The sequence below is a fragment of the Lissotriton vulgaris genome, chromosome 3_1 (assembly GCF_964263255.1).
Source record: "Lissotriton vulgaris chromosome 3_1, aLisVul1.2, whole genome shotgun sequence".
In the NCBI taxonomy this organism is placed as follows: Eukaryota; Metazoa; Chordata; class Amphibia; order Caudata; family Salamandridae; genus Lissotriton; species Lissotriton vulgaris.
The window spans coordinates 1,346,326,095-1,346,353,922 of record NC_141689.1 but is presented as its reverse complement, the minus strand read 5'-3'; the positions used below and the strand labels follow the sequence as shown (position 1 = coordinate 1,346,353,922).

The 27,828-nt window shown below is 51.9% G+C and overlaps 1 protein-coding gene across 4 annotated transcripts in view; it reads left to right on the top strand.

The window, feature by feature from the left end:
* GAK (cyclin G associated kinase) overlaps positions 1-27,828 on the top strand; it is a 1,908,861-nt gene that overhangs the window by 1,867,996 nt on the left and 13,037 nt on the right. For all 4 annotated transcript variants that reach the window (XM_086961822.1, XM_086961820.1, XM_086961821.1 and 1 more), the window contains one exon: positions 14,354-14,530. In XM_086961822.1, coding sequence (XP_086817948.1) covers positions 14,354-14,530 — 177 coding nt within the window. The remainder of the gene's footprint in view (positions 1-14,353; positions 14,531-27,828) is intronic.

Here is a 27,828-nt window from a genome sequence, read left to right as displayed (position 1 = left end):
GAGTAAGTGGTTCCTTTGGCCTGGCCTGTTGCCCAGACCTTCTGGACTCCTTCAGGCGTCCAGGAACAGTGTGATGCCTTTGGGCTTTAAGGCGTGTGAGACGTGCACGCGGCAGATGTCAGCGACCAATCCGCACGTGATCTGCATGTGGTGCTTAGAAGCGCACCCCGACTCTGAGGAGTGCGACGCCTGTCAGCAGATAAGGCTGAAGTCCCTGCGGGAGCGCTGGATGAAGCTATTGGCTGCCCGGATGTCCCGCTCTGCGCCTCCGCACCGCTCTCCATCTCGGGCTGGGGCTACTGTTCGAGTCCGGTCGCGGAGTCATTCTCGCAGACGTCATTCGCCTCACGCAGGTAAGCGGAAGCACAAGTCACGGAGGTCAACGGCCTCACTTCACGGTGACAGCGGGGCTCACGGCTCCCGGCCTTTGCCGGTCACCGACCCCCTAATACCCATCCTTTCCGGGTGATGGGTCGACTCAAACCCAAATGGAAGCCTATTTCAAGGCTCTGCAATCCATTTTTGGGTCACCTCCTCTCCCTGGGGCGCCTTCGGGTCCCAGAGTGAAGCAATGTCGGGACAAGGCCCGGACGGGCATCCCAGTCAGACGTTGAGCCTATCTGCCATGTCTCCGCATAGCGCTTTGCGGCTTCCTGCGCCGTCATTGGCGATGGCCGCAAAGTGGGTTTCGACTCCTTCTCGACCTCCTTCCTCTCCACATATCTCAGTGGAGGGTGAGTCTACGCCGGTCCCAGACAGGGCCGAGTCGCCTCTGCTTATTGTCGACGTCGATACGACGGCGGAGCTGGCCCCGGCCCCTATTGTTCCTCTGTTTGAGGAGGACGCAGATCCAGCTCACCCAGGGGTGTCTCCTTGCCCTTTGGCTCCTCTGCCCCCTATTCATCTGCCTTCGGTGTCTCTCTTTTCCATTGGACGAATTAGCCTTCAACCATCCCCTACAGATGATCGGTTATCACCTCCTAGAATGCCTGCAAAGGCTAGTGCTGGATTTACAAAGGCTGTTTGCGGGCTGCCACTCTTTTAAACTTGCAACCCCTCTCGGTCTCTGTCTTCTGATCCATTATTACATATCCTCCACCGGGGTGAGGTGGAGGGGGAGCCCTTGCTGCCTTTTGGTGAGTCATTATTTGACACCTTTCTTGACAGATGGGCACGGCCCTCCTCTGGTGACCCTGTGAATCGGGCCACTGCACATCGGCATCGTCCAGCTCCCGATGACCCTGTCTGCTTGTCCCTTCATCCTAGGGCTCAGGCCCGGGTCGTCCAGGTGGCTTTCGCCACGCAGCCTTCCTCTCCTCTCCCGTTACTGCCTCCCACCAGGGTCGTTGGTTGGAGACCTGTCATCGTCATATTTTTCCGTCCACTAGTTCGGGCATCTGTGCTTTGAACACAACTTGTGTGTTTGCACGGGCTACTTTTGCCCTTTGGGACTCGGTAGAAGGTCTTCTTCCCTCTCTTCCCGAGGGTCCTCGTACTGACCTGGCTCGTCTCCTTCATCATGGCCGGGACCTGGCACCGTTTACCATTAGATCGGCCATGGATTCTACCGACTCTGTGGGTCGGGCGATGGTCAGGTCTGTCGCTCTGCGTCGCCATGCTTGGCTGCGCAATGGTGATTTCCCTGAAAATATCTGGGAGAGTTTACGGGATTTGCCGTTTGATGGCGTATCCCTTTTTGACAGTAATGCAGACTCAGCAGTCAACCGCCTCCTGTCTAGCCTGCCATGATTTCATGTGTTTGACATCCTTTTACGCTCTGTTACTTCCATGTGCAGTGTTGTTCTGAGCCCTGGGTTCATGCTGTAATACCCAGGTGGTCTGGTCGGATTGTTGCCGTTTTTGCTTCCCTTTATTGCAGCTGGTCGGCTACTTCTGTTCTTTTGTCTAAATGGAAGGCTAGTCCAAGACTTTTGTCTAAATGGAAGGCTAGTCCAAGACCGTCCGGCAAAGAAAACTTTTATATATGGGGCACATAATTGCCCAATAGACTATGTGTTTATGCCAGCATGGAATTTCGAGTTGGTGAATGATTTTAGCATTAATCCCATGGAATGTAGTGATCACAATTTAATAAAGTTAGAATTGGGAATAGCACAACGTATGGTTTTCGACAGGGTTATCTGGCAAGAGACAGAGTATCCAAAGCGGATAACCACTAGGTTATCTGAAAAATCAATTGAGAAGCTAGCAAGCCTGCAACATAAGATTCAGTTAGGCAGTTTGAAGGGCCAAGACCTACTTTGGTTTGTGGAAAAAATAAAACAAGTAGTGGAAAGTATAAGTATAGATCTAAGGCCCCCAGCAAATGACCAGAACAAGAAAGGAAATACCCAAAGTAAGAAAGGTACATGGTTTAACCAGGATTGTTTAATGAAAAAAAGAGAAATTAGGAGGGAAGAGCGTAGCCTACGAAAAAAATTTACACGAGTAAAGGCGGAAAACCTAGTAAAAATAAAGAGAGAATATAATCCGCTAATCCGCAATGAAAAAAGGATCCATAAAGAAGTTTTTTGGGGCAAATTATTGGAAACTATTGAAACTAAGAACCTACGGCAATTCTGGAAGCTAATACAGTCAGTTGGGGAACATTTGATTGCCCCAATGACCTGCGTAGTGGAGGAAGATGCATGGGCAGAGTATATTCAGAAATTGTATGCCCCAGGGAGGTCGTCTGATAATTTGGTACCAAAGTTGTGGGGTGATCTAGTAGAGGATCTCAAACATGATTGCTCAATAACAAACGTCCTTAGGATAATTAGGTCTTTAAATTTAACAAGAGCGGCGGGCCCGGATGATATGCCGGCCCTGATATTAAATTCAAACCAGCTCTGGTGGGCGGAATTCTTCTCAAAAATGTTTATTTTAATACTAGAGCAAGGGGTAGTTCCTGCAAACTGGAAGGGTGCAATAATAAGGCCACTGCACAAGAAAGGGGATGTATACGCCCCTAAGAATTACAGGCTAATTAACTTATTAGATATAGGAGAAAAGATTTTTGCTAAGATGATACTTGGTAAGTTAAAAGAGTGGGCGGAACTTCGATCAATTGTGCCGGTGGAACAGGGTGGTTTTAAAGAAGGCCACTCCACGATTGATCATTGTTTTGCCCTGTGGGCTTTAGCTAGGAAATCGATTGAACAGAACGGCAAATTATGCTGCTGTTTCGTGGATTTCCGAGCGGCCTTTGATTCAGTAGACAGAAGCAGCCTTTGGGAAGTGCTAGAAAATTATTCATTGCCGGAGGGTATACTAAATATTCTAAAAGAATTACATAGTGACAATTGGGCCCAGGTCATTAGAGACTCAAAGGGCTCATTAACGCAGAAAATCCCGGTAAAGAATGGCTTGAGACAAGGGTGCGTCTTGGCACCCTTGCTCTTTTCAATCTTCTTAGCTGATCTTCCCGTGATTTTAGAAGTTGATAAGAGTGCGAGCCCACGCATGAATAGTAATAAAGTTGCATGCCTTTTATATGCTGATGACCTAGTGATCGTGGACCAAACCGAAATGGGCCTCCAAAGGAAATTAAACGCTTTTAAAACATATTGTGATAAAAAGTTTCTAACGGTGAATATGGAGAAAACAAAGATCCTAGGTTTTGGGAAGAGGGTAAAAAACTTAACATGGTTTTTAGGTTCAGATAAATTAGAGGTAGTAAGTGAATATAAATATCTAGGCCTTTGGTTTGATAGTACATTAAAATGGAAAACTCACGTGGTGGCACAAACTTCAAAGGCGTCCTCATCGGTTTGTGGACTGAAAAAATGTAATAAGGACTATGGTGACATGTCTCATAGACCGTTACTAAAGGCTTTTGAAGCTATGATACCCCCACAAGTTCTCTACGGTGCTGAAGTGCTCTATCTGAGTGGTAAAGGGGGGTGGGACCGGGAGGAAGGAAAGATAATTAAAATGTTGTTGTCCCTACCTAACGGTTCCATGTTGCAAGCCATTAGATTGGAGGTAGGCTTGATGGCATGGGAGGTAAAGGCACAAATATCTTTACTAAGATTTTGGAACCGCCAGATGCCCGGTGGTGAACAGAAGGTGTCAATTTGTTGTAGAAAGGAAATACAAGCAAGCAGCTTACATTGGGCACGGGAAGTGAGGAAAACCCTTCAGCTAATAGCTACCCAATTAAAGCTGACCCTCGAACAACCTTCATTTGATTTAGTCTTTACAAAGAAAATGCTTAGTGACCGAGGGCACGAACGCTCCAGATCACAAGACCTAGAGTACCTGAAGTCTAAAAAATCAGTGAACTGGGTAAGGAATGAATGGGAAAAGGAGGTCCGGTTTCCATATTTGGATGTACTACCCAATAAATGGTTAAGGTACGAAATCATGAAGGTTCGGGTAGGATTAAACCCATGGAAGACTGATAGTAAACTAAAAGTAGCCCTGATCCAACCTGATGGTATTTGTAAATGTGGCCTAGGTGTAAAGAATTATATTTTACATATACTACTGGACTGTATATTGATTTTAACAGTGCGAAAAATGTTTTTACGTCCAATATTTTTAAAGTATAAGGTGAACACACGATCGGAGGCTGTTGTTCTCCTTACAGAAATGTCGTTTTTAGATATCACAATTGCTTTGGGGAAATTTTTAAAAGCAACAAGAGAAGCTGTAACGGAGGCATCCAAGGAAGTTGAGAAATTTTAAGATATTAAGATGTAAAATATGGAAAATGTTAATTTAATGTTTTAAGGATTTTAAATGTGTATAGAATGTTAAAAAGAATTATGATGTAACATTTTCTATTGCTAAGTGGATCCATGGCCTTGTGTTTGGTTTATAGACTATTGTCTAAATAAACTTTGTTTTTACTACTACTACTTCTGTTCTGTTGATCCTCTGTCTAAGAGGGGCCCTTGGCTGGGTTGAGGCTTACCCTATGTGGGTTATTTGTTTGCTACTGTGCAGCTGCCTCCCTTACACATAAGGCTTGCTAGGCTCCTGTGGAGTCTTTTTCTGAGGGCGTTGCCCTGCGGATCTGACTGTGGTCTTTTTCACATTCATGCGGTTGGCATCGCTCTATGGCCTATCCGTTGGAGTCTGCAGTTCTTCCGTTGCACTCCTTTGCAAGTGTAGATGCTCACTTACTCTGGGTTTCTGCCTTGTTTGTTTCTTCCAGGAGGGCCCTTTCAGTCTCCCTTCCTTCTCTGTTTGTTCTGCCTAGTTCTGCCGCTGCGGATGTCCTACCAGTGGACGGCCTTGGTCAGTGCCCTGTCGCTGTACTAGAGCGTGCAGGGTTGCCATGGCGCACTTCTCCTATGTTGTATGCGCATCCGGTGGTTGCTCCCCACTGTATTCGCTGTTACGGAGGGCTGACGCTTTCTGATGCCTGGTTCTCCCCTCCTCTTCTGTGGTGGGTAGTGCTTTTCGTACTTTGTTCTTGCATGGTGGCATCCTAATAACTTGCGCCGCTCATGTACATTGCCTTGTGCCTTGCTTTCCTGGGTACTTCCCCTGCACGGGTTTTTCCTCTTCCCTGGCTGCCATTCGAGCTGGAGCTTTGGCAAACTTGTGCTTCGGGATGCTGCTGTTGCTCTCTGTAGAGGTGCTCTCCTTAGGACGTCTGTCGTCTTTGTTCTTGTGTGCTCATCTCTGTACAAATCCTGTTACGCTATGTACGCTTTTACTGGTTCTTCATGTACTGGTTGTGAGAAGTTGGCCTGATATATAGTGCTCACTATGCTAGTGATCACTGTGTATCATACCAAACGACCCTTATTGATGATTGGTTGTAAGTCAACCTTATAGACCAGCTATCCTAGTAGCATGGACAAGAGCAGTCTTTAGGCTAAACTCTAGAGGGCGTGTTAAGCCAGCTGTTATACCATCACATATACCCCTTGAACACCAAGTGAAAGGACACCACACAAGTTGTTATGAAAATAAAGTATATTTATTTATAACAAGTCTACCCTGAACTCTTTATGAGTCAGGGAGCTAAGCACAATACAAAACTCTTAAGAAAATACTTCAAGTTGCACAATTTACACAAATGCCCGAGGGGCACGAAAAACCATATACACTAAAAGTGGAATGCGAAATACTAGCAGGTAAGTAACAAGATCCAGAGGCTTCAGGATCGCTAGGACTACACTACTGAACCCTAAGGTTAGGAGCAGGAGGCCTAGGGAGATCGGGTGCAGAGTGTGCACTCTCACGCGGGATGCGGGACAAAGTCTGTGGAGGCTAGTATTTACAAAGTTACTGTTATCGGACGAATCCGACTAGATAGACTAAAAACGAAAAAGGATCTGGACACTTAGATAGTGAACCTACGTTGGAGAACCGAAATGCTCAGGTTACCTAGCCCAGGGGGCGCGGCTGCATAGGGTTCAAAAGACGTCTGGAATCCTCGTTGTAGTCTAAGGAGCCTGAAAGAAGAAGTTGCTGGCAGGCGACCAGTGAAGATGTTCGGAGTGATCCAAGCCTGGATCGGTGATGGAGACGACCTGAAAGCAGAGGGGACTCAGTTCTTAATCACTAGCCAGTGATTGTGTGGGCACCAGGATGGCACCGGATGAAGTCACCTCGACCAGGTGTGTGGGCGACGCTGGACTCTGCTGTCCCTCGGACCAGGAGGCGTTGTCGGTGACTAGGCCGGAGGTGCGAGCTGTCCCACGAAGGTGTCTGCTGTCGGCGATGCTGGACCCAGGATTGGGGCAACAAACCTTGGCAGAGTCAAGCCCACGCGGTGGAGTCAAGATGGCGTCTGGAGTGGACCAGGAGGGTCCGGGGTGCTCCTCTTTTGGAAGGGAGCAAGGGCCGGTCTGGAGCAACCAGAACAGCGGTGAAATCGTCGTGGTACGTCGTCAGGAGGGCCACTAGCCAGCAGGCAAGTGACCGGACAACGCGGTGAGCAGCAAAGAGCAGAAGGGCCCCACGCAGATCTCATGGATACTGGGGGGCTGGACTTCGGTGCTGGAGCTGCTCAGGGTTAGGGCTTCTCAAACCCCAAAGCACTCACTCGAGGATCCCTCGGCGGTCGTGCTGGTTAAGCGTTGTGCAGTTTTGAAGATGGCCGGTCCCTCAGGTCTCGTCACACCCACGAATCTCAGCTGGGTTGATGATGCAGGTAGAGGTCAGAGATGCCAGGGAATCCGGGTCTTGTCGAGCTGGGCAGTCTTGATCCGGAGGATGGACTTACAGCAAACGGCGATGCTTAGATGGTGCCTGCGGGTGAAGGGTGGCTACTCCTCAGCCACAAGGGAGAGTCTTCAGAAAAAGTCAAGAGTTCCTTTCGTGGAAAGTAGTTCAAGATTCAGAATTATCTAATTTGGGAAGGGGGCCTGCTCCTACCTTTATTCTAAAAAAAGGGGCTGGCACGCGACTAGGTCCTGCCCATGGGTGGGACCAGGAGAGGGGTGGTTACACCCCTCTCCCTTGTCCGGACTTTTCCCAGCTCATGGGCTGGTGTGCCCCTGGAACTGGTTTAAGCCGGCATATGCACAGTGAGCACCGGGGTGCCACTTGCAGTCACCTTCCTCTCAGCCCTGCCTACCTGGGATACACAGAACCCTGTCTGGGATAGTGGCAGCATCCATTTTGTGATGCTGAGGCTCAAGTTAGCTTTAACCGGGGTTCACAGTTACATACATGTCGTGTCCCTCTAGAAGGGTGGAATGCTAACCCCGTCGCCAGAATTGGCGAGGGGTTAGTATTCCAATTCGTATGACACCTTACTCGACATGATTTGATAAAGCGATACCAAAGATAGCAAATAACCGCAAGGATTATAATGCACTTAAGAGTATATGGTACGCGTTATCATGGAACAGCTATTAGGACTTGGTTCTGCAGACGGGCTCAGCTCATGCCAGAGCACCATCTCACATAATTCCAAGCACTCTGCCTTCAGGATTGTTAAGGCCTGCCCTAGGAGTGACTGATAGGAATACATGTGTCCATTTTAGGGTTAGATATAGGAATACTATATCTAAAGCAAAGGGTGATTACACCACCTTGCCCCAGCTGTCGTGCAGCCAGTTGTGTCAGATTTGGATGGCCAGCCAGGGGTGGCATAATACATGCTGCAGCCCCTGGTAGGCCCTGGGTACACCTATGCCCTGGATACCTAAGGTATACTGTACAGGGACTGATAAGGTGGCCCAGTACCAATTGGTAAATGCACCTAAGGTGCATCTGTGTCAATTTAGAGAGAGAACAGCTAGGCTGTGGGTCTGATTAGCAGGCCCACAGCCAGGGAAAGTCGTAAACCAGTGAAGCAAAAAGCAAAAATCTGGGGTGATCATAGGATTGCAGACCCTACTCTCCTACACTGGTCACCCTTCCAGTTTGCCTTGCGTAGGACTGTGGCTCCTCCCTGCCGAGTGGCTGGTATTGCTTATATATCTGGACTTTATCTGTCCGGTTCTGCCGCAAAATGGCTGTTGCTACCTATGGTGCACTCTTGTTTCTTCTATGCCACTCATCCTTATGGCTGAGTCTTCTCCTGATGTTTGTTCTGTCTGTTGTCTACATGCACCCAGGGGTCACGCACACTAGGTTCTAGCTACGGTGTCCGTGGGCTTGCCATGGACTTCTCGTAGGTGCATTCCTTCATTCTGTGTGTGTTGGCTTTACGGATCCCTTTCACAGGTTACGTAACTGGAGAGGCTTCTCTTGCATCTGGACTAATCTCGCCGGCACTTCTTTGTGCCTTTCCTTTTATGTGGTGTGGTTCTGGCTGTACACATGGTATACCTGATGTACTTCTGCTGCTCGTATGTGCTTTTTGTAGTCATTATTTTATGTTTTTCATGTCCGCCCTTTCCAATGTCTCTTTTGGAAACTGAGATTACGCACTGTCAAGTCTGTTGTCTCTAGTGAGATTTGATCTTCCTGGGCATGGTCAGCACCCTCCCGCTGCTGTCCCCGATGTCCTCGTTGGTGCGCTTCCAAAGTGCTTCTTCCACTGTTAGCCATATTCACCCTATATGCTTGGACTCTGTCATATCGTCTTGTCCTCTCTCTGGGCCCTTCTTTTCCTGTGGACTCGGTCATACCGTCTTGTCCTCTCTCTAAGCCCTTCTTTTCCAGAGGTTTTGGGCTTTCTCGTTCCGCACTGCCCTTCTGGTTCTGTGCTCCTTTTCTACACTGTTAACTCTGATGGGCTTTCATGCTGTCTCTCGGCGGCTTGTGATCCTTTGCCTCCCACTGTTTGTTGCTCCTTGCAGAGCTTCTGGTCTGGGACTGGCCACTGAGGCATTGCTGCCCCCACTGTGTTTCGTCAACTTGTTGACGGCTGTGTTCCTTTAGAACTTTGGTGGGGTTCACTCGCGGACCCGCCTCCTCTGGGGTATGGCTTTGGTATCTATTCTAAGTTAAGGAATCTGCGGCTAGATGTCTCTATCAGATGTACCAGATACTTACCTTCGGTAATGATGTATCTGGTAGAGACACAGTCTAGCCGCAGATTCCTTAATACCCGCCCATCCTCCCCGTTCTGCAAGGGCTTTTTCAGGTTGTTTTATGCTCGCACCTCCCTTTGTGTGGCTTTGTCTTCCGGCGGGGTGACATCTTTCATCTTTCCTCCTGGGTAGGATGGTTCTTTCTGGTTTCCCTGTTTTGCACCTGCAAGACATATATGGCTTCGCTGAGGTCATGTCCGCGGACAACCTCCGGGTGGAGCTATACGGCGCCGTCCCTCGGCGCGCAGAGGTGCTGCTGTGAAAAATTTACGGACCCAGCCTGATGCCTGGGGATATTCTAAGTTAAGGAATCTGCGACTAGACTGTCTCTACCAGATACATCGTTACCGAAGGTAAGTAACTTGTACGACAAAGCCAATAACTCATGCATTGCTGAGACCTATTGCCTTTGCCAATGCTGGTGTATTAAGTGCTTGGGGTTTATGGCCGGCACCCATGCTATTATTACAAGATGTCATTCCCAGATGAGAGGGCCGATTTGAGAAGGTGACCATTGCATATCGACCTCGCTAGCGCTAGGCGCGCTATTTGCCTGCAGTTTGTATTTTAAAAAGCCCGTTTTCGTATTTATTTTCAGTTTGGTTATTTCACCTTGCTTTTAAACTGGAGCGACCTCCTGGCCTCATTTCCTGCACTGTAAAACCCCCCTGGGGACCATCACCACTGCCTTTGGCGGGTCCGGGATCACGGGGTACCGGGGATAATTTTGAGCGCCATTTTGGATAGGGCAGGGGCTCTCTCGCGAGATTTCGGCCTGCTGAGCCTACTTGAGACAGCGAGTGACGGTGGTCAGCCTGGAGAAGGTGACCATTGCATATCGACCTCGCTAGCGCTAGGCGCGCTATTTGCCTGCAGTTTGTATTTTAAAAAGCCTGTTTTCGTATTTATTTTCAGTTTGGTTTTTCACCTTGCTTTTAAACTGGAGCGACCTCCTGGCCTCATTTCCTGCACTGTAAAACCCCCCTGGGGACCATCACCACTGCCTTTGGCGGGTCCGGGATCACGGGGTACCGGGGATAATTTTGAGCGCCATTTTGGATAGGGCAGGGGCTCTCTCGCGTACTCTCGCGAGATTTCGGCCTGCTGAGCCTATTTGAGCCTATCATTGGTCGCGCAGCGGTGACGCGCAGCGGGAGCGCCTTCATTACGCCTGAGTCCAGCCAGAGTCCTGCCCGTCTGCGCTCGTCAGCGCTAAGGCAGGGCTAGGGCAGGGGACTCTGGCTTACTTAGGATGATATCCGCTGAGACCCTGCATTTACTGCGGCACCAGGTACAAGATTGCCATCATGGCTCCTTGGATCCTCTTAGTGGGCCTTTTCAATGCCCCACCTGTTCTTTTAAACTACCTTCGCCTCTGCTTACTATGGGTTTGCAGTCTAGGCCTACAGTTGATAATAAACAACACGCTGTTGCAGGTATTGCTACTCAATCGATCCTTAAAGTTCTACATCTGAACGTCAGATCATTGTCATGCCACTCCCAAGAAGTCTTTTCCTTGATAACTGATGATGATCCGGATATCTTTTTTTTCACGGAAACCTGGCTACATGATCAGTCCATGGCGGTCATGAATCTAGCCCTCCCTGTGGGTTACACCATGCACTCCCTCCCTCGCAATGCTAGTGGTGGAGGTATAGCAGTTGCGGTAAAATCATGCTACCCCTGCATCTGGAAACCTATCACCATAGCAGGATGTGAGAGTGCCCTTTTTAACATCTCAGTGAACTCCCACTTTACTTTCACGGGACTATTAATTTACAGACCCCCCGGTCCTGATGGCGCTTTTCGCCAAAGTCTTCCGGAGGTGATTTCCTCCTTAGTTTTAAAAACAGCTAATTTTACGATTATTGGCGACCTTAACTTGCATATGGATGCTCCACTTTCTAACTCGGTCCATAGCTTGTTAGTAGATCTCGAAGCGCTTCAATTGATTCAAATGGTACAATTACCGACTCACACAGGCGGTCACTTACTAGATCCCGTTCTGACGAATCTTGCGACTAACATCTCAGTGCTTCATCCCAGACCTATGGCCTGGACTGATCACCATTTGATTGAAATTCGTATCATCACTACTATTCCTTCCCCGAGAAATAACACCCCAGCCAGTCTTAGACGCCGCTGGAGAAACTTGAACTTAGAGCATTTTCACCAGCTTCTGATGAAATACCATCCTCTACCCCCTACTGAATTTTCCCGTGGCTATGATAGTTTCTGTGAATGGCTAAATCACTCGCTAGATATGCTTATTCCGGCCAAGTGGAGTAAGACTAGATCCAGTCCTTCTAGCCCTTGGTATGATGAATCTCTTAAAATACTTAAAGTCTCCTGTAAAAAGGCAGAACGCGTGTGGCGTAAATCTTATGATACTGACCTCAAGGCGGCCTACAGGGCCTGCACTAGAGTGTATCACCGGGCCATATGCGCAGCTAGGGCTGCTTTTTACTCTCAGGAGATAAAGAACAGTACAAACCCCACCAAGGTCATCTTCAGAGTGTGTAAGGACCTTACTAGCAAGAGGACCGACATTGCTATTATTGAACCCTCCATGGCACACTGCGAGGACTTAGCCTCGTTTTTTGTAGAAAAGGTGGAGGCCATTTATAGATCATTCTCTCAGCTTCCCATCAGGGAGAATATGTCTACATCTTCGGTTCCCAAACCTCTGTTGATTATTCCCAGTCCGACTCTGGATGAGTTTTTAGCCTTGACAACAAAAGTCAAATCTGGGTCTCCGGATGACCCCATGAGACCCATTCAATTTCGGGAACTTGCTGAATGCTGTTATCCTGCCTTGCAAGGTCTTATTAATTTGTCCTTTAGCACGGGCAGTGTTCCTAAGGCTTGGAAACAGGCGACGGTCATCCCTATCCTTAAAAAATCCACCCTTGACCCGACTAAGCCAGAACACTATCGGCCCATTTCCCTTCTCCCTTGGCCAGCCAAACTAGCAGAAGCGCATGCTAATCGTATTCTATCATCTCACCTGCAGGAAGCGAATATACTGGATAATTCCCAGAACGGATTCCGTGCAGGTCATAGCACCGAAACTGCTCTTTTGGCTGTGGTGGAGCACATCAGGAAGCTGTTGGACCAGGGCCAGACGGCGGCACTGATCCTTTTGGATCTCAGTGCCGCCTTCGATACGGTGTCCCATCAGATTCTTTTACATCGTCTGATGGAGGCTGGAGTTGGAGAGGTGGCAATTGAGTGGTTTCATTCCTTTCTTAAGGATCGAGGCTTCAAAGTGTCTACACCCCCTTTTGTTTCTGCTTCTCGCCCTATACTTCAGGGTGTTCCCCAAGGTTCGGCTCTCAGCCCTACCTTATTTAACTTATATGTTCAGCCATTGGCGGAGGTAGCCCATAGTTTCGGTCTCTCCCTAGTGTCATACGCCGATGACACGCAGCTGGCGGTGGCACTCAATGGTGACTCCAACATGGATGCCCCCACCTTTCAGTCAGCTCTAAAAGCTGTTGCTGGCTGGATGGCGAACAATCGACTCCAACTTAATGCCTCTAAGACCAAGGTCATTATTTTTGGTAGGGAAAGTGGGTTATGGGGAGATCAATGGTGGCCATCTGATCTAGGCCCTGTTCCCACCCCCGTGACTGAAGTCAGAAACCTCGGGGTGTGGTTTGATGATAAGCTTTCTTTCACCTCCCATACTAAGCGTGTGGCGGGCACATGTCTAGGGACTCTGCAGTGTCTTCGACCAATTTTTAAGTTTTTTGATGCGGAGACCAGACAGATTATAGTCCAAGCTCTGGTTCTTACCAGATTGGACTATGCCAGCTCTCTGTTCTTGGGTCTAAATCAGGCCGAGCTATCCCGCCTTCAGAGGGTCCAAAATGCGGCGGCCAGGATGCTTGTCGGCCTCCCGAAGTTTGTCTCGGCTAGTCGAACCATCCAGGATCTCCACTGGCTACCGATAGAGCAAAGAATTAAGTTTAAAGCTTTATGCTTAACTTTTAAAATTCTTAAATTAGCCTCTCCTCCTATTCTTTCACAGACTATCCTGCACTATGTCCCTGCTAGAACCCTCCGCTCTGCTGGATTAAACCGTGCCATTGTGCCGCGGTTTAAAAAAGCTAGAATGGGTGGACGCTCTTTTTCAGTGCTGTCGGCTGCCCTCTGGAACTCTCTGCCGGCTCCTCTTCGTTCAATCCCTGACTTGCTCCCATTTAGGAAGGCTTTAAAGACCTTCCTCTTATCTACAGTTTAGATCCTGTTTACTTATCTTTTTCCGATGTGTTGTGTTCTCAATGCTCCAAAGCGCCGGGACGCCACTTGGCTGCGGCATCCGCGCGCAATACAAAATAAAATAACATAACAAATAACATAACATATGGCTCATACGAGGTTTTTGGGTGTTTGCAGAGTGTGCCATTACAATGAGTTACATAGCCCTGGGATTTAACCATAACAAGGTCAAGAAGTTTAAGTAAAGTATCTAGGATCTGTCTTGTATTCTCTGAATACCCACATCAGCTTAGTAAGTGCTGATTTTGGGACCCTTGAATAAGCTTTAAGTATTTTTTTTTAGCCCCCCATTATAGTCAATATGGCAAGATTCCCTTGGAGAACTCCTATACAGGGTTCTGCCCAGATATTTGACCTTGATTTGTTTTGTTTTACATGGTCTGTGAAAAGTGATACATTGCTCCACATATCAACTTTTGTAATTTAATGTTTCAAGAAAGAATAAACAAAGTCAAGAGTCAAATAAACATGGAGTGGTGCTGAGTTCTGCTGTCTACTAAAACTGTGAATGCACCATTGACCTAGTCATAACAATGGTGTTACGTTTTCCAACAGATGTAACATTAATAAGAAATAAATCTGGTCAGTGAACCACATAAGTTCATTGTTTTTTTTTTTAGATTCTAGAATGGATTGAAGGGAAGGAAAGAAACATAAGAGCATTGATTTCCACACTCCACACAGTGCTTTGGGATGGTGAAACAAAGTGGAAGCCTGTTGGCATGGCAGATCTTGTCACAGCTGATCAAGTAAAGAAGTACTATCGAAAAGCGGTGCTTGTTGTTCATCCTGACAAGGTGAGAATTTGCTTATGTCTTAAAATGTACACTGTGTTATTTATCTAATCTGAAAGAAACACGTTAGTGTTAGATTCCTTACCTTAGAATATCCCCAGGCGTCAGACTGGATCCGGAAAGTTTTGCGTAGCAGTACCTCTGCGCGTTGGTAGGCATTTTCTGCGGCTCCGTGTCCGTCGTCATCGCCGGGATGACGTCGTCGGAATACTTAGACGCCGCCCTCGCGCGCTGACGTCACTTCTTCTTTTTTCCGCCCCAGCAAGCACGGATCGGGAAAAAACAGTACTCCTTAGTCACTTTTTGACTAACTTTTTTGATCTTTTTGATCCTGTTTCGAGTCGCAAGACTATCGGTGCCGGTAGGGATGCCTGGGTTCAAGCCCTGTGCCGATTGCAACTGACTGATGTTGGTTACCGACCCCCATCGCCGGTGCCTGTATTGCCTTGGGGCCGAACATGACGACAAGTCATGCCCCAACTGCCGGGCCTTGACGTCGAAGGCTAGGCGGGAGCGGTCCCGTAAGCACCTCGAGCTCTGGCAGTAGGCCCGCGCCGTTCATGGTCCAGGTCGAGAAGGAGGTCGAAGGACCGGTCGCGGGCCACAATCATCGAAGCTCGGCGAGTCGACACCATTCGTCGGGCTCCAAGTCCTCAGGTAAGAGGCACAAGAAGTCGAAGAGGCGAAATCGCTCTTCCGACTCCCCCGACGTGGCCGGGGCTTCGGGTGATGCCGCAGGCACCGCTGCCAGCTCCATACCCGCCGGTCCCTGGGCTGAGTGCGACGCCTGAGGAGATTGATGCCTTCCTCATGGCCATGAGGTCGCTCTCTCCTCCGTCGGGTCCCGCTGTGGCGCCTTCGGGCCCCGTGGCCCCGACTGGGAGCCTAGGCGGGCCGGGTGCTTCGGCACAGGCGCCTGCGACGACTCCGGTCCAGCGCCGCAGGGCCTCCCCGGATCCGGGTCGCTGCTGGTCGACCTTACGACCCCTCCGCTGGCGCCGACCCCCAGGGTGTCACCCCCAACGCCGTCCCAGGACAACGTCGTCCCCGGTCCCTCCCTCGGTGCGGATCCGGCGTCGGACCGCCGTCGCTCGACGCCGAGAAAAGAGCAATTTTTCTATTATCCAGCCCCATCCTTTGAACCGGACTATCAGGAGATGGGTGGCAAGGGGGATTGGGAGGGGTCTGAGTCCGAGGACCCTCTGGCACAAGAGTGCCATTCGTTTCAGGACTGGGCAGTGGATCTAGGGGAGGCCAGTGGTTTGGACACTTGGCCCAACACTGGCTTTGTCTCCCCTCCTACCGTGGCTACGGAGGAGGGGGCTGCTTACAGCGTGGTGCTGACGAGGGTGGCCAAGGCCTTGGGTCTTGAGCTCCCCGTCACGGCCGTGAGGACTAACCTCCTCACCGAGGTCCTTAAACCGCAGGCAAGCTCTTCGGAGCCTCTACTGCAGCCCTTACTGACGTTCTGTTGAGCACTTGGTCCAGGTCCGCTACAGGTCCCCCTGTAGATCGGAACGTGGCCAGGCGCCACCGCCCGGCCCCAGGCGACCCTAGCTTCCTGTCCACCCACCCCACACCTGAGAGCCTGGATATTCAGGCCTCTAACTCCTAGACTTCTTTCCCGAATGCACCACCTGATCAGGAATCCAAAGTGTATGAGAAGTTCCGTAAGAAGCTGTTCTCCTTACTTAGTCTGGGGTTGCGGTCGGTCAACACTGCTTACCTTTTGGGCCGTTCTACCCACTCTCTGGTGGACACGGTCGCGGACGTGCTGCCAGCTTTCCCGAAGGAGGCCTGTGTCAAACTCGCTCAAGCCCTTGCGGAAGGGCGGGATGCAGCACAGTACTCTATCCGATGTGGGCTGGATACCACGGACTCGCTGGGCAGGGTGATTTCCACGACGGTGGAGGTTCGCCGCCACGCCTGGCTGAGGTCCGCCAACTTTTCGGCTGATGTCCATAATTCCCTCATGGACATGCCGCTTGATGGCTGGCGCCTTTTTGGCGACAGGGCAGACAGTGCACTTGAGCGTTTCAAGGACTCCAGGGCTACGGCCAAGTCCTTGGGCCTGTCGGGCCAGCGCCTGCAAATGTCTGCCTTTCGCTCCTTTTGTGGCCAAGGAAGGGGCGCCCCCTCACGTCCTGCCAGCCACGGGCCGCAGACTAACATCCAGCGCAGCGGCGGACGAGGTAACCTCCGTGGCGGAGCCAGGGGACAGTGGCGAGGCCAGTCCACATCCACCCCCGCAGCATCCGCCTCAAAGCCTTCCTAGTCCGAGCTTTCAGGACCATTCGACGTCAGTGGGGGGCAGGGTTCGCCATCACCTCCTCCATCACATCGGACAGGTGGGTGCTGCAAATCGTCCAAAGGGGCTACTCCCTCCCCTTCAAGTTGACCCCTCCAGCCATGCCACCGCAGTACCACCGCATGTCGGGGGATCACTTTCAACTTCTGCAAGAGGAAGTTACAGCCCTCTTGGCCAAGGGGGCAATCAAGCTCGTTCCTGGGCCAGATGTAGGGTGTGGTTGTTACTCCCACTACTTTCTGATTCCCAAGAAGGGCAAAAGGGGGCCTACACCCTATCTTGGACCTGCCGAACGTCATCCGCTTCCTCCGGAAGGAGAAGTTCAAGATGCTGACTGTGGCTCAGGTCTTAGCTGCCCTAGACCCAGAAGACTGGATGGTAGCATTTGATTTGCAGGACGCATATTTTCACATCCCCCATCCTGCCGGTCCACTGGCGTTACCTGCGGTTCACAGTAGGCCGCGAGCACTTTCAGTTTACCGTGCTCCCCTTCGGCCTTACCAGCACCCCTCGGGTGTCCACAAAAGTGATGGCGGTGGTCGCACCCTATCTGCGCAGATTAGGGGTGTCAGTCTTCCCCTATCTCGACGACTGGTTGTGGAAGGCGGGCTCACCCCAGACAGTCGTCAGCCACCTCCAGACTACGGCCGACCTCTTGCACCTGCTGAGGTTCTCCATCAATGTGCCGAAGTCACACCGGTGTCTCTCTCAGAAGCTCCTCTTCATCGGACCGGTTCTGAACTCGGTGCAGTTTCGGGTTTATCCTCCCGAACAGCGGGTTCGTTATATGCTGGCTCTGCTTCCGATCTTTCGGCCTTTATCCCAAGTCTCGGGTCAGGTTGACTCTGGGGCTGATGGCCTCCTGCATCCTTCTGGTGCATCACGCCAGGTGGCGGATGCGGGCTCTGCAGTGGGACCTAAGGTTTCAGTGGGCCCAGCATCAGGGCAACCTGTCTGACCACGTCCTGATCAAGGAGGGCACTGCGAGACAGTTGCAGTGGTGGCTCACGGACCGCGATTGGGTCAACGGCAGATCCCTCTCCCTACCCCAACCGGAGCACGTAGTAGTGACGGATGCGTCCCTCCTGCGCTGGGGTTGGGCCACATGGGAGAGGCGGAGATCAGAGGCCTCTGGTCTCCGGCGGAGTCCCGGCTCCATATCAACCTTCTGGAGCTGCGGGCGATCCGACTTGCACTGAAGGCATTCCTTCCCTCTGTCCGGGGAAGTGTACTGCAGGTGTTCACGGACAACAGCACCGCCATGTGGTACTGCAACAAACAGGGCGGTGGTGTTGTGGACCCTTTGTCAGGAGACTCTGCGCCTCTGGCAATGGCTGGAACACCATGGCGTCACCCTGGTGGTTCAACACCTGGCAGGTTCCCTGAATGCCAGGGTGGGCGAACTCAGCCGCCGGTGCATGATGGATCACGAATGGCTTCTGAACTCGGATGTGGCGTAAGGCCTCTTTCAGCGATGGGGAGACCATTGGTTAGATCTATTCGCCACCGAAGAGGACGCGCAATGTCATCAGTTCTGCACGTTGGAATTTCCAAGGCGGCACTCGCTCGGTGATGCTTTTCGTCGCGAGTGGAGTTGCGGTCTGTTGTACGCCTTTCCGCCTATACCACTACTGCCCAGAGAGCTGAAGATGATGTGGCGCGACCGGGCCCAAGTCATCCTTGTGGCACCGGATTGGGCCCGAAGATACTGGTATCCCGAGCTACTCAGCATGGCATTTGATCCCCCCCATGCGTCTGCCTCTTCTGGAGGATCTTCTGTTGGAGCAGCAGGGGACGGTCCTCCACCAGCTCCTGTCCAGCCACCACCTCCATACGTGGAGATTGAGCGGCGACAGTTGACAGCTTTTGATCTTCCTCCCGAAGTCTGTGATGTCATTCTGGCAGCCAGCAACCCTCCACTAAAACGGTATACACCTGCAGGTGGAACAAGTTTGTGGCATGGTGCACAGCTAACACTGTGGATCCCCTTTCTGCCCCTCTCCCTGAAGTCCTTCTACTCCATATTTCTTTTGCACAGCAGGGCTCTGCTCTGGGCACTGTCAAAGGTTATCTTTCGGCTATCTCCGCCTTTTTACGGCTTTCAGATCAGCCTTCTCTTTTTAAGTCCCCGGTTGTGAACCGTTTCCTGAAAGGAATTACACACTTGTTTCCTCTTGTGCCGTTCATAATGCCTCAGTGGGACTTAAACCTTGTCTTGACATATCTAATGTGTGCTCCCTTTGAGACCCTTCATACCTGTTGTTTGCGTCTTCTCACTCTCAAGACGGCTTTCCTGGTAGCTATCACCTCTACAAGAAGAGTGAGTGAGCTCCAGGCCCTTTCTTCAAAACCTCCTTTCCTTTCTGTTCATCCCGACAAGGTGGTTTTAAGGACCGTCCTTTTCTCTTGCCAAAGGTTGTCCCGCCCTTTTCACATTGGGCAGACCATCACTTTGCCCACCTTCTTTCCGCCTCCACATCCTTCAAGGAAGAAGGAGATGCTCCACCACCTGGACCCAAAATGGGCGCTGTCATTCTATCTGCAGCGTACATACCAGTTCCGGATGGATGACCAACTCTTTGTTGGCTATGCGGGCGGCAAAAAAGGTCAGCTGTGCATAAACGGACCATCTCGCGGTGGGTCATTCTGTGCATCAAAGCATGTTACTCCTTGGCTAAGAAGGAGCCTCCTGTGGGGCTGCGTGGCCATTCGCCAAGGGCAACTGCGGCCACTACTGCCTTGGGACGCGGCATTCCCTTGCAGGACCTTGTCAGGCAGCTAAGTGGGCCTCACTGCACACGTTTACCAAGCATTACTGCCTTGACAGTCCGGTCCGGAGAGATGGCTTCTTTGGCCGTTCTGTTCTCCGTGACTTCCTGGTGTAATCTTGTTCGCAGACCCACCACCGGGGTTGGTATTGCTGGGGTATCTATTCTAAGGTAAGGAATCGATCACTAACGTGTCTCTTTCAGATGTGTAGAACCTGCTTTTTGGAGACCCCCCTCCCCCACTAGGAGAGTCAAAGCCAGCGGTGCAGAGGACACCTAGAATCTATGGGTTCTTCTTGCTTAAATCATACATTACTAAAGAGACCAGGATAACCAGCTGTGGAGGGAAGTAAGTTATTTATTAGCTCGAGCTAAGGACAGGGTCCCAGAATGGTACAAAGACAATTCTACGGAGACTGCTGCTTCAATCCGCAGCGCACACATACTTATAGTACTAGCCACGCCCATTTGCACTATACATAGTTCCACATTTTGATAAGTTCCTCATCTGACAAGTTCTTCGTCAGTCTTGTGGTGCAATCATGACCACGGGACGTCTGTCTCTGATTGCACAACGTTCACAGCCTCGTGCTTCCTTGATCAGATGGTGTGGTCACAGGGCACAGGAGTTGGTCGTGACAGGCTGAGTTACCAACAATGTACAGGATGTGGCTAAGTCTCTGACATAACTGGGGGGGGGTGAGGCACACAGGCAGCTTCTCGGAATCAGCTCGACCACATGAGGAAGGAGGGTTGTGCAAGTTTCAACAGGGACGTGGAAAGCAATTCTTCACCAGGTTGCCGAGAGCATGGCAACATAAAATGGAGTCTCGTGGGTCATTTAAGTTACAATTCAACAGATCCACAAGTTACTACTTGTGTAATGATATATCTGTAAGAGACATTTGTTGGTGATAGATACCTTAATGTCCCACCCATCATCCCCATTCTGCGAACTGATTTCTAGGGTTAAGGTCATCCCCTTTTAAGGGACCTAGTTTCTTGGCACCAATGGTCAGTTTCTTGCATGGCTCTGGGTTCCTGGCGCGGAAAGTCGTGTACAGAACTGACGTCCGCGCACCTGGGTGGCGCCTAAGTAGTCTCAGTGACATCATCTCGGCGCTTGAGACGCCAGCGACGGACACAGAGCCACAGGACGCCACCTACTGACGCGCAGGGGTACTGCTAGCAAAACTTCTGGGTCCAGTCTGACGCCTGGGGATATTCTAAGGTAAGGAATCTATCACTAACTAATGTCTCTTACAGATATATCGTTACACAAGTAGTAACTTGTGCTATAAAATATTGGATATTTTTTTAAACTGGTGTGTTGTCCTTTTGTAGTGCTTACACTGTATTACTGTTGGTTATGTGCAAATGCTTTACACACTGCCTCTAAGATAAGCCTGACTGCTCGTACCAAGCTTCCAAGGGGGTGAGCAGGGGTTATTTTAGGAGTTCAACTCCCATATCCTGACTAGAGTGGTGGTTTCTGCCCGACTTTGACACATGCCTTAGCCGACCAAAACTCCCATTTCTAACAACATGCAAGACATTGTTTCGAAAAAGAAGAATCAGTAAGAAACAAAAACGAGGTCAAGAGAAAACAAGAAAATGTTCCAGCGGCGAAAGCAGATACAAAAAACCGAAGGGAACAAAAGAGAAGTAAAGTCAAAGTCCAGAAAGAGTATGGGATAAGAAAAGAGCCAAAAATTAAGGAAGAGGTTAGAGATGAGAGAATAGGACATGTGAGAAAAAATAATGAAAGCAAAATTATACGTCAGAATAAGAAATAGAGGCATTTCAGTGGGTCGTAAAACATCAATCTTCACCATAAAAAAATGTTTGTCGATAGGATAAGATATGGGATTAGCACATTAAGAATTTCCCAATCACAGCAGCAGTCAATGTAATTGTCAGAAACCATAAACATTATACGTTATGCATAACTGTTGGAAATGGCCCTTTTTGCAGGGTTATCCCCAAACATTTTGCTTCTTCCTCCTTTGTTTCCTGACCTGTAGTTGTTGGCTATAGGACTCTGGGAACTTTACCACTGCTGATCAGTTCTAAAGTGCATTGGCTCTCTGTTCAAATTGTTATTGTGATTGGTTATCCATGATTGACATATTTGTTTTACCAATACGTCCCTAATAAAGTGCACTGAGTGTGCCAGGGCCGGTGATTCACATGCTACTAGCGGGCCTGTAGCACTGATTGTGCCACCCACAGGAGTAGCCCTAAGATGGTGTCTCAGGCCTGCCACCGCAGTGCCTGTGCGCAGTTTAACTGCCCTGTTGACCTGGCCAGTGTACACACTTGCCAGGCCTGACCCGTCCCTTTTTCTTACACATAGGACACCCCTATATCTGAAAGAGACACGTTAGTGATAGATTCCTTACCTTAGAATATCCCTAGGCGTCAGACTGGATCCGGAAACTTTTACGTAGCAGTACCCTTGCGCGTCGGTAGGCGTCGTCTGCGGCTCCGCGTCCGTCGTCGGCGTCGTGGGCGCCGTGATGACATTGTCGGAGTACTTAGACGCCGCCTCCGCGTGCTGACGTCAGTTCTTCTTTTTTCCGCGCCAGCCAGCGCAGATCTGGAAAGAGAAGTTCCCTAGTCACTTTTTGACTAAGTTTTGGTGATCTTTTTATCCATTTCGAAGTCTGTACGACTCAGACGGTGCCTGTAGGGATGCCCGGATTCAAGCATTGCGACGAATGCGACCGTACCATGTCGGTCACGGATCCCCACCGCCTGTGCCTGACGTATTTGGGCGTCAACCATGACGACGAGGCCTGCCCCGACTGTCGGGCCCTTTCGAGGAAGGCCAGGCGGGAGCGGTCCCGCAGGCGACTCGAACTCCGGCAGTCGGCCCCGCGCTGTGTGAGGTCCCCGTCCCGGTCCCGGTCCCATGGGAGGTCGAGGGACAGGTCGCGGGGACGGAGCCGTCATAGCTCCGGGAGTCGGCACCACTCCTCCGGGTCCAAGTCGTCAGGTAAGAAGCATAAGAAGTCGAAGAGACATCATCGCTCTTCTGACTCCCCCCCGACGCTCGCGCGATGCGGCCCGGGGTTCGGGTGACACCGCCCACGCGGCTTCTCGGGAGTCGTGGCCGCCGCGGCCGGCCCCATACCCTCCTGTCCCTGGGCTGAACGCGACGCCGGAGGAGATTGAGCGTTTCCTCATGGCCATGAGGTCCCTTTCTCCTCCGACGGGTTCTGCGGCGCCTTCGGGCCCAGCGAACCCGTCTGGGGGCCCTAGTGGGTCGGGGGCTTTGACCCCGACGCCGTCGGGTGTTTCGGCCCCGATGCCGCCGACGCCTTCGGGCCCGGCGCCGCTGGGCCCCATGATCCCGACACCGCCGGTGCCCTCGGGCCCGGCGCCGCAGGGTACAGCGGCGTTTGCGCCTTTGGGCCCGGCACCGCTGGACCTTCCTCGGGCGATGGATCGTCACTGGTGGACCTTACGACCCCCCTGGCGTCGGTCCGTGTGGTGTCCCCTCCGGCGCCGTCCTCGGGCGGCGCCGTCCCCGATGCCTCCTTTCATTCGGTTCCGACGTCGGGACGACGCCTATCGGCGCCGATCTCGACGCCGTTTGGAGATTTTAGCTTCTACGAACCGACCTCATACAATTACGACCCTGAATCTCAGGAGATGAGGGATGAGGAGGATTGGGAGGGGTCTGAGGACCCTCTGGCCAGGGAGTGCCTGTCTAACATGGACTGGGCAGGAGACCTTGGGGAGGCCAGTGGCCTGGACACCTCTCCAGACACTGGATTTGTCTCTCCTCCTACCCTGGCTTCGGAGGAGGGAGCTACCTATGGTGTGGTGTTGACGAGGGCTGCCAAGGCCTTGGGCCTTGAGCTCCCCGTCGCGGCCGTGAGGACTAACCTCCTCACTGAGGTCCTTAAGCCGCAGTCATGCTCCATGGAGCCTCTGCACCGTTTAATGAGGCCTTGACGGACGTTCTTTTGGGCACTTGGTCCAGGCCCGCTATGGGTTCGCCTGTAGATAGGAACGTGGCCAGACGCCACCGCCTGGCTCCGGGCGACCCATGTTTCCTGTCCTCCCACCCCACCCCCGAGAGTCTGGTCATCCAGGCCTCTAATTCCCAGACCGCATTCCCGACGGCCCCGCCGGACAGGGAATCCAAGAGGTACAAGAACTATGGCAAGAAGATCTTCTCGTCCCTTAGTTTAGGACTGCAGTCTTCCAACACCTCATGCATCTTGGGCCGCTACACCCACTCTCTGTGGGAGACGGTGGCAGAAATGCTGCCAGAGTGCCCGTTGGAGGTACGGGCCAAACTCGGTCAAGACCTTGTGGAGGGCCGGGACGCAGCCAAGTATTCAATCAGGTTTGGGCTGGATACTACTGACTGGCTGGGCAGAGCGATGGCTACGACGGTGGCGGTACGATGCCACGCCTGCCTGAGATCCGCCAATTTTTCGGCAGACATCCAAAACACCCTTATGGACATGCCTTTCGATGGCCGTCGCCTCTTTGGTGACAAGGCAGACCACGCACTTGAGCGCTTTAAGGACTCCAGGGCTACGGCCAAGTCCTTGGGCCTCTCGGCCCCGCGCCAGCAAATGGGTGCCTTTCGCTCCTTTCGTGGCCAAGGAAGGGGCGTCCCCACATGCGCCACCAGCCACTCGCCGCAGACTGTCATCCAGCGCGGTGGCGGCCGTGGAAACCGCCGTGGAGGCGGTCGAGGAAACAGGCGGAGTCAGTCCACACCTGCCCCCGCGGCATCCACCTCTAAACCCTCCTAGTCCGTGCTTTTCGGCCCATGTGACGCCAGTGGGAGGCAGGGTTCGCCATCACCACTCTCACTGGCGCACTGTCACTTCGGACAGGTGGGTGCTGCAGATCGTCCGAAGGGGCTACTCCCTCCCCTTCGAGACTACCCCTCAAGCCATGCCACCGCAACACCAACGTGTATCGGGGATCACTTGCGGCTCCTGCAGGAGGAAGTGTCGGCCCTCTTGGCCAAGGGGGCCATCGAGCGCGTTCCTGGGCCAGAAGTAGGACGTGGTTGCTACTCCCACTACTTCCTGGTACCCAAGAAGGGCAAAGGGGGCCTACGCCCTATCTTGGATCTGAGGAACGTCAACGGCTTCCTCCGGAAGGAGATGTTCAAAATGCTGACACTGGCTCAGGTCTTGGCTGCCCTAGACCCAGGAGACTGGATGGTAGCGTTGGACTTGCAGGACGTGTATTTACACATCCCCGTCCTGCCGGCCCACTGGCATTACCTGCGGTTCACGGTAAGCCACGAGCACTTTGTTTACCGTGCTCCCCTTCGGCCTTACCAGCGCCCCACAGGTGTTCACGGAGGTGATTGCGGTGGTCGCAGCTCCTCTGCGCAGGTTACGGGTGTCAGTCTTCCCCTACCTAGACGACTGGTTGTTGAAGGCGGGCTCGCCCCAAACAGTCGTCAGCCACCTCCAGACTACAGCGGATCTCCTGCACCAGCTGGGATTTTCCATCAATGTGCCGAAGTCACACCTGTGCCCCTCTCAGAAGCTCCTTTTCATCGGAGCGGTTCTCGACTCGGCGCAGTTTCAAGTTTACCCGCCCGAACAGCGGGTTCGGGATATACAGGCTCTGATTCCGATCTTCGGACCGTTATCCCTAGTTTCGGTCAGGTTGACGCTGCGGCTTCTGGGGCTGATGGCCTCCTGCATCCTTCTGGTGCATCACGCACGGTGGCGGATGCGGGCTCTGCAGTGGGACCTGAAGTTTCAGTGGGCCCAGCATCAGGGCAACCTGTCCGACCATGTCCTGATCTCGGAGGGCACTGCGAGACAGCTGCAATGGTGGCACACGGACCGCGATTGGGTCAATGGCAGATCCCTCTACCTTCCCCAACCGGAGCACGTAGTTGTGACGGACGCGTCCCTCCAGGGCTGGGGAGGCCACGTGGGAGAGGCGGAGATCAGAGGTCTCTGGTCTCCGGAGGAGTCCCGGCTCCATATCAATCTGTTGGAGCTGCGGGCGATTCGTCTGGCACTGCAGGCATTTCTCCCGTCTGTCCGAGGGAGTGCAGTGCAAGTGTTCACGGACAACACCACCGCCATGTGGTACTGCAACAAACAGGGCGGAGTGGGGTCGTGGACCCTTTGCCAGGAGGCTCTGCGTCTCTGGCAATGGCTGGAACATCAGGGCGTGAGTCTGGTGGTTCAACACCTGGCAGGTTCTCTGAACACCAGGGCGGACGAACTCAGCCGTCTGTGCTCGATGGATCACGAATGGCGTCTGAACTCGGACGTGGCTCAAGGCCTCTTTCTGCGATGGGGAGAGCCTTGGTTAGATCTATTCGCCACCGAAGAGAACGCGCAATGTCATCAGTTCTGCGCGTTGGAATTTCCAAGGCGGCACTCGCTCGGAGACGCTTTTCGTCGCGAGTGGAGCTGCGGTCTGTTGTACGCCTTTCCGCCTATACCACTTCTGCCCAGAGTGCTGAAGAAGATCAAGCACGACCGGGCACAAGTCATCGTTGTAGCTCCGGACTGGGCACGAAGGTACTGGTATCCGGAGCTACTCAGTAGGTCAGTCGATCCCCCGGTTCGTCTGCCTCTTCAGGAGGACCTTCTGTCGCAGCAGCAGGGGACGGTCCTCCACCCGAACCTGTCCAGTCTCCACCTCCATGCTTGGAGATTGAGCGGCGACAGTTGAGGCCATTTTCCTTGCCTCCTGAAGTTTGCAACATCATTCTCGCAGCCAGGCGTCCCTCCACAAAGTCGGTATACGCCTGCAGGTGGAACAGATTTGTGGCATGGTGCACAGAAAAGGCTGTGGATCCCCTCAATGCCCCTCTCTCTGAGGTTCTCCTCTTTCTTCTCTCTCTTGCCCAGCAGGGCTCTGCTCTGGGCACTGTCAAGGGCTATCTTTCAGCTCTTTCAGCCTTTCTGAGGCTGCCTTACCAACCTTCTTTGTTCAAGTCCCCTATCGTTAATCGATTCCTGAAGGGCATCACTCATACCTTTCCTCCTGTTCCCTTCGTGATGCCTCAGTGGGACTTGAACCTGGTTCTAACGTTTCTGATGTGCGCTCCCTTTGAGCCACTTCACAACTGTCCTCTTCGCCTTCTTTCTTTGAAGACTGCCTTCCTGGTAGCCATCACCTCTGCCAGGAGAGTGAGTGAGCTCCAGGCTCTGTCTTGTAAGCCTCCTTTCCTTTTAGTCCATCCGGACAAGGTTGTATTACGGACAAGGCCCTCCTTCCTTCCCAAGGTAGTCACGGCCTTCCACATTGGGCAATCCATCACGTTGCCCACCTTCTTTCCGCCTCCGCAGCCCTCGAGAGAGGAGGAGAGGCTCCACCGTCTGGACCCAAAACGTGCGCTCTCATTTTATCTGAACTGCACACAACCGTTCCGGGTGGATGATCAACTCTTTGTTGGGTACACGGGCGCTAAGAAAGGGAAAGCGGTGCACAAGCGGACCATCTCCCGGTGGATTATCTTGTGCATCCAGGCGTGTTACTCCTTGGCTAAGAAGGAACCCCCTGTTGGGCTGAGGGCTCATTCCACTCGAGCCACTGCCACTACAACTGCCTTGGGCCGAGGTGTGCCCTTGCAGGACATTTGCCAGGCAGCTACGTGGGCCTCGCTGCACACGTTTGCAAGACACTATTGCCTGGACAGTCAAGTCCGGAGGGACGGCTACTTTGGCCGTTCCGTCCTCCAGGACTTTCTGGTGTGATTATTGGTTCGCAGACCCACCACCACGGGGATGGTATACCTGGGGTATCTATTCTAAGGTAAGGAATCTATCACTAACGTGTCTCTTTCAGATGCACAAGTTACTACTTGTGTAACGATATATCTGTAAGAGACATTAGTTAGTGATAGATTCCTTACCGACCCACCCATCCTCCCCGTTCTGCGAACCGATATCTAGGGTTAAGGTCATCCCCTTTCAGGGCCCTAGTTTCTTGGCACCAGTGTTCGTTTTTGTCATGGCTCTGCACTTCTGGCGCGGAAATATAACTATAAGCTCAAATACATTTACAAAAGCTGTGGCTAAGAACTGACGTCAGCACGCGGAGGCGGCGTCTAAGTACTCCGACGACGTCATCACGACGCCGACGACGGACGCGGAGCCGCAGACGACGCCTACCGACGCGCAAGGGTACTGCTACGCAAAAGTTTCCGGATCCAGTCTGAGGCCTGGGGATATTCTAAGGTAAGGAATCTATCACTAACTAATGTCTCT